Source organism: Palaemon carinicauda, chromosome 1 (genome assembly GCF_036898095.1).
Source record: "Palaemon carinicauda isolate YSFRI2023 chromosome 1, ASM3689809v2, whole genome shotgun sequence".
Lineage (NCBI taxonomy): Eukaryota > Metazoa > Arthropoda > Malacostraca > Decapoda > Palaemonidae > Palaemon > Palaemon carinicauda.
The window spans coordinates 61,842,947-61,850,446 of NC_090725.1; the positions used below are offsets into that span (position 1 = coordinate 61,842,947).

The following is a 7,500-nucleotide window of genomic DNA, read 5'->3' on the forward strand; positions in this document are numbered from 1 at the left end:
GTGGAACAGAGTAGCCACTAGGGCCAGGAGTAGAGGTGGCAAGGCCAGTAGAGGGAGTGGCGATGTTATCAGGTGAGATGGTGGAGGGGAGGTGCCTAGGCCTCTTCCTCTTCTGACCAGCCGCCTTTGTTTCTATGCGGCGGCGTGGGAGGTCTTCTTCTGAGTCACTGTCAGAACTTTCTATCATTTCCTGATGACTAGGCACATATTCTTTATCAAGGTCACTATCATACAGTACCTCTGCTTCAATACAGTCAATTTCACTCTCATTGTCTGAGGCATCAAGCAATTCTAAAACTTGAAAATCACTAAGGTTTCGTCCTTGTCTTGCCATTGTGTCACACTGAACTTTGGAAATCCTGAAAAAGCATTTACAGCCTGAAAAGAAAGACAATTATTAGTACACCAACACTTATAGCTTCCATTTGTAACTATTAACACTGAACCCGGGTACACATTACCCAGTTTTTTCTATATACTCTTATCACTGAACGTGGGTAAACGGTACCCGAACACGTCTGTAGCGCAAAATCCAGGCAGAGGATTGGAGCGACGCGACTTCCCCCTATAAACCCATAGGGTAGACTGAAGGTATACTGAGTCCCAGCGCGCTGGCTTGTGGGGAAGAGGGGGGAACACGAATGACGTCACCTACTCTGGGTAATCTATACCCACGTTCAGTGTTCCAGGGATATATATATATATATATATATATATATATATATATATATATATATATATATATATATATATATATATATATATATATATATATATATATATATATTCTCGTAGTATTTAGATAGACAAATAAATAAATGGATAAATATAAAAATGTACGTACAATTTTATTTCTGTATTCATGAATCTTTCGTATAAGTTTTAGATCAAGGAATAATGAGGAATGTGACCTATACCAAAAGAAAACTCCCTGTGATGAAACTAAGTGTAGAAAAGAAAATTTTAATCAAATCTAGTGCTCACATAAACAGGAACTCAATAATATCATTCATCCTTCATAGAGCTGATCATATAAGGAGAGCGTGATACAATCGGGATCTGTGCCTGAATTTGCATTAATTGGACTGGAAACACTGAATGTTAATATTTTTTTTCGTATTTTTACCACTTGAAAATTCACATACAACGAAAACAAACTTTTTCTTATTTTTGACTCGACCTACTTAGCGGCTTATTGCGACTTCAATTTTCACGGGAGAAAAAAAATAATTTTTATGTATTTAAGGATGTAGCAATTTCATTGATATATCCACTTAATTCTCACGTTATCGAATTCGGAATAATATTGAAGGTTGGATTTGCTTTTGTCGAAGGGGTTGTCAATCATAGTTTTGGGGATTTTAGATATGTTTCATTGAGATTCCACTCCAAAAATGTATCGATTTTACTGTATGCTACCGCTATTGCTAATGTCATCTATCACACTATTACACCTACACTAACATAGTGCAAATTGTCTGAGTTAAATGTAAGACATTTGATAACTCGGATTATAGAGAGCGAGAAAAAGATAAGTTAAAGTAACTAAAACTTGAGGTATATTTTGAATTTGAGCAAATCCAGTTACTAAAAGGGGAAAACAAACAGACATTTAGACAAATTTCCCTACACTGATTATATATGAAATGTATTTCAGACCAATATTTTTTTCTTTAATTTAATCAGTTATTCATCTTTTAGGCCTTAAGGCTTTCCATGAAACCAATGGAATTTTGAAACAATTATCTCAATCGATAGTCCTGACAATATTTTATTTCTTATCCTATGTTTGTCAATAATCTATTCAGCAGAAGATTTGGATAAGTGATTGAGGTGTTTCTGTTAATGGACGTATGTCTACGAACCTACTATTAATTTAAGGTAGCAAAAAAAAAATCCAGATACAGTTTATTGATCTTGTTTTCACCATCTAAATATTTGATTGCTGCAATTTTACAACACAATGTTTTGGAAAACTAGTATCATAATAGACAATTGAAACAACCTCAACAGCTCTTGTTAGTAATACAGACTCAGTGAAAAAAAAAAAAATCACCGTCCTTAAATGTTTCAAACCACTCGACATTACTATTACTACTAAATATTTTAGTTATCATTCGGACTCAAAATTACATGTACCCAACTATGTAATGTTCTGATATATTCAACAAGACTGCCTTATGTCCATCGATGATCAACAACCCCAATTGTTTAATACTTCTACCACACACCAACTAAGTTTTCAACTGACTCAATCACTCCCACCCCTTTTTGATCTTTAAATAATGCCAAAGCCCTGCAAAGATATAGTCCACAAGTTGAAGATATTAACCTACCTCTTCCTCATTTAGTTGATCATGAAGAACTTGAAGGTTTCATATGTACCACATCCCTAACCTTGACAATTACAGGTCCCTCTGTCTTCCAAATTTACATTTGTATCAGACTCTGGTCCTGCTATCTGTACTGAGACACTGCTCTCGTTTATATAGAGCCCTCATCTAGCCCTAAACTAGACAGCATACAATACAAATACATCATCTCTCTATCGGGAAAATTTTACCAGTTTCAGCAATGACTGGTTGTCTTCAGGCGCCTTCAATTTTACTATTTCTACTCACCCTCAAAACTCACCTCAATAACACCTTGATGTTCCACTTGGTGAGTATCTACTTGGGATATTCCGAAAGAAAAACAATGCTGATGTACTTCCACTGGGCACTTTTCCATGAAAACTACATGCATCACTAAACCAATTTCAACTACAGTTCATGACCAAAGCTTCCTTCAAACCCCTATTTGACCTAAGTTGCAATCAATCATTTACAGAATCAAATCTAACCGATAATATGCTATCTATAACTAGTCTATTTCAGTTACTTTCTACCCGAATCTCTCCTAGATCAAGGACTCTTATAACAATGTCAGATGGTGTCAGAAAGGAAATTTGCCCTCGGATGCCGTTGGTCTTCCTTGCCAAGAAGAAGGTCTTATCCCCCCTGTGATACAATTCTTTTAGGTGTGTGGCTCCTACATATCCCATAATAGCTGCTTTATCTCCAGGCTTCTCTAGCTCCCTCAAAAAGGCCTTCTTCACCAGGTCGCAGCATCTTATTTGGTCATCTCTGACGGTATAAATAGGACTCATAGTTACCATTGGAATTCCTTAACTAACTCTCCCAACTTCCAAATTGCCTCTTTATAAACATTTCATACGTTACCCTTGTTTGCACCTTCCTCTCAGCAGTGATCAACCACTTTATTCAATTTAAAACTGTGGCTATAGACACAACATAAAAAAAAAAAAAAAAAATGCTGATAGCCATACTAGTGAAATTGCACGGAACTACCCCCTGCTCCCCCTAACATACTCACTTACACATTGCATACTAATATCATCCTTACTAACCGACATCATCATTGATCTTTCCCTGAGGATGTCCTCCCGTTTCACTTCTTCAATTCCCCTTTGAATGTAACAGTGGAGTAGAGGTATACATGTCGTCCATACAGTGAGAACACCTCCTTTCTGCTGAAGCCTTTATGAGTTTCTGGGATTTCATATTTCTTTCTTAAAAACAAGTCTCCTTAGTCTATTCCTGTTTGATCTGCCCTATAATAGTTAAACTATCTTAGGGCTGGCTCTTGCAGTTTTGTAATCAGCCCATATCTTCTCTGATAATCAACAACTTAATCTGACGTTACCCCACTTTCTTCAACTGACATATCATCAATATACAAAATTATATTGAACTCCAATTTTCAACCTTGCATAGGATTTTCTTGAAGATTATTGCCACTGTATGAATCACTGATTTTAACCAAACCCAACGTCATTAGAAAATATATCCTACCCTAGTACTTCAATAGCTGAAACATTCATGGTTTCTTAAGTATGGAACTACAAGTAGGCCAACTTCAAATCAATAATGGTGTTAGATGCTATCATCTGTCTCCCCTTCTATAAGGTCTTGGCAAACAAATCTTCCAGTCTAACAATGCATATCCTTGTTCAATTACAAAATCTAGAATCAGACAGACTTTACCTTTTGTTATTTGCGCAGCAGCTATTGGCGGCAACAATCCAATATACACTTCCTTCCTACTATGGTACCATTTTAGATATACAAATTTAATTTGGAGAGATTTTTTTAATTAGTGATCAAAATATATCATAGATTCCCATTCTTACAAAGAATATTTAACCATCCAATACTAACCATTGAATTAGGCACAAAAGTCCTTTTTTCCAATCTTCCGGGTGCCCTTCTCACCATCTGCACAATTGCACTATAATATCACTACACTCACAGCCCTGCTAAACACCACTCTATTCCACAAATTTTAAAACTCCCCAGCCATCTAGTCACATCATTCCCTATTACTAGATAAACGTTTGTGATGGTTCTGGTACTTACAATTATATTTACCTTCGCTAGCATTGTATACACTTGCAAGTCTACATCACTCACAATCTTACACCCCCTTTACCAGTAAACACTGATAAAATATATTCACAGCTAAAACTTTCAGTCACACAGCTAGTAAAGCAGTTCAAAAGACTTTGGCAATGAGAGACATTACCCCTACTCAGCTATAACCTTTGGTGGGAATGGATGTGGCAACACCTTCCCTCGGTAACTGCTCCTTTTTATAATTTTTCTGATTACATACCAAGCAATATAGCCCACCAACCCTTACTAGAAGTGAATGGCATTTGGCTTAGGCTCCTTAGAGTTCTTTGCCATATTTAGCCCAGGAGGCTTCTCTGATTGTGTTTTAACACAATGAAAGGGCATTGTGTGCTGATCTAGGAAGCACAAAGAGTGATTATGTCTGAGGAGTAAGTACATTGAACTTGCCCCATTTTTTGACTTTGAAAAAACATAAATATATCCATAAATTGATTTATTTTTCATACTGTTCTTTAATATTTCCACATTTAACTAAGCTTAGATTTTGGGATTATCAATAAAATTTCCAATGAGTACATTTTGATATCGTTTCAATTAATAAAATAAAATTACCCCTAGAGGTTAAGACTTACACATATAAGTCTTTTCCAGAATAAAAACAAATCAACCAGAAGGGTAAACACTCCAGTGAAAGTGGTTCCTTTGTTCTTAAATACATCAGTTGGACTATTAATCAGGTATATATATATATATATATATATACTGTATATATATATATATATATATATATATACAGTATATATATATATATATATATATATATATACCCATCATGTTGTAAAAAACGGTCCTATAGATATTGGATTATCAATTGACTAAGCATTCATCCAACTTAATATGGTTATGCACAGACGTGTGCATTTTTGATAGTGGTAAAGTGAGATGAACTGACAAAAGCTAATATAATTTCTGAGATGAAATTATTATTATTATTATTATTATTATTATTATTATTATTATTATTATTATTATTATTACTATTATTATTATTATTATTATTATTATCATTATTATTATTATTATTCATAGTAGAATATTTGAAGATCAGTAACAACCTTAAAATATATCTTCTATATATAAACTACGAAGAGAAACTTATGTTAGCCTGTTCAATATAAAAAAAAACACTTGTTGCACGTTTTGAACATCCGAATCCTTGAAATATAACCGCCTGATTGGGAGGATTATATCAAAATAGTAACCATTGGAATAAAATTTATAAAATATTGATGGGTAATGCATGTTCAATAAATTTAACTGCATACCCAGTACTACCTACATGATGATTCTGAAAAGAAAGGATGGTCAGAATTATGAAAAACCCTATGTAGCATGCATAAGGTACTAACCGAATGACGTTGCCATGGATTAATAACTGGATCATGATTAAGAGATTTTCTAGACTCTAAGTTCTTATCAAAAATTAAGATGAAATTCAGCATCTGAGTACCAGTCAAGATATCAATACTAAACAAAAGGCAAAGTAAAATAATTCAAATACTGTTTCAGAATAGATTGATCATCGAAAATAAACCTAAGAATAGAATTGCACTTGTAGCATTAAGATGACTCTAGGAATGGGTGAAAAGTATGATCGTTTGGGTAGGATTGATTAATTATTGAAGGAAGAAAAGAATTAATACTGATCTGTCCAAGTGTGGGAAAAAAAGTTAGAGATAAAGAAGAAATATTATGATCCAGATTTTTTTTCTCTTTTTCTTTAGATAATGGTAGTTTTTTTCTATAAGCTAAATGCAGAGGAAAGTGACTGAGAGATGGCTTTGTTCTAATGTATGGAGTACTGAATTGAATAAATGAAAAGAAAAAGTCTTGTAATAATGGTTGGAAAGAATTTCTATACTAAAAGTACTAGAAGTAATATTAAATATTTTCTTATTTAAATATCATAGAATTTAATGTTTTCTTTTAGCAATGTTTTTGAAGGTTCTTCTGAATATCCAAATAAAAATTTATTTTGACCGACATAACATATATATTGCAGGGTAATTCCAGAATCCAATGTAGTCCTAAAGAAAGGTCACAGTCATCAGAAACAGGTGCCGACGTGTCGATACAAAGCAATGAATGGAGAAAAGTAAATTAATTCCTGCCTCTATCCTGAAAACTATCTGTAGGACATTTTGTCAGAAGAGAAACTATCTTCGATTTTTCCACGTCACTACTACATTGTATATTCATTTTAAACGTAGAGTAACATGCCCAAGTACCAGATATAAATGAATATATATATATATATATATATATGTATATACATGCATATATATATATATATATATACATATATATATATATATATATGTATATATATATATATATATACATATATATATATATATATATATGTATATATATATATATATACATACACACACACACACACACACACATATATATATATATATATATATTTGGGTGAGGTAGCCATGTCGTCCTGATGGAAATTCCTAAAGGGTAGCTTCCTAGGGTATATTTGACTAGAGTGATATTCCTAGAGAATTTTACCTTAAGGTATCCAGAATTCTAACTCCTGGAGTGAATATCCCTAAATAAATCTAACAAGGATATCGCATAATATCAGAGAACGTATTCTTGACACGCCACATACCTATCTTCACCCCAAACAGTATTATTGCTTCGAGGGGTAACAGTGACAAGAATCTAAAAACGAGAATGCAAAGAGAGCCGTTCATAAGGTATCTCTCCTATTCCGTTTCCAGTGTGTATCTGACGAAGACGACAGCGCCATCTTTATTCCTTGAAGCGATACTCGAGGTGCTACAGATACTGTATTAAAGGGAGGGGTCAATAAACCCTTTTTATAATAAAAGGAAGGGCTGGTCCATCAGGACGACATGGCTACCTCACCCAAAAATAGATTTTCCGCTTCGCTCAAAATTGTTTTTTTGGGCTCAGGCCATGTCGTCCTGATGGAAGTTTACAAGAGCATTACTGTATCTGTGGATTCTCAACCGTTGCCGTACCCTCAAGAAAGTATTTACCTGGT

General features: G+C 34.0%; 1 protein-coding gene across 1 annotated transcript in view; it reads right to left on the reverse strand.

Annotated features, from left to right (window-relative positions):
• The window catches only part of LOC137642296 (piggyBac transposable element-derived protein 4-like), a 2,299-nt gene extending 1,769 nt beyond the window's left edge, over positions 1-530 (reverse strand). The window contains exon 1 of the mRNA XM_068374817.1: positions 1-530. This exon is cut by the window's left edge and continues 1,769 nt beyond it. Within this exon, the coding sequence (XP_068230918.1) occupies positions 1-334 (334 nt within the window). The 5' untranslated portion in view covers positions 335-530.
• Between the last annotated feature and the right edge of the window lie 6,970 nt (positions 531-7,500).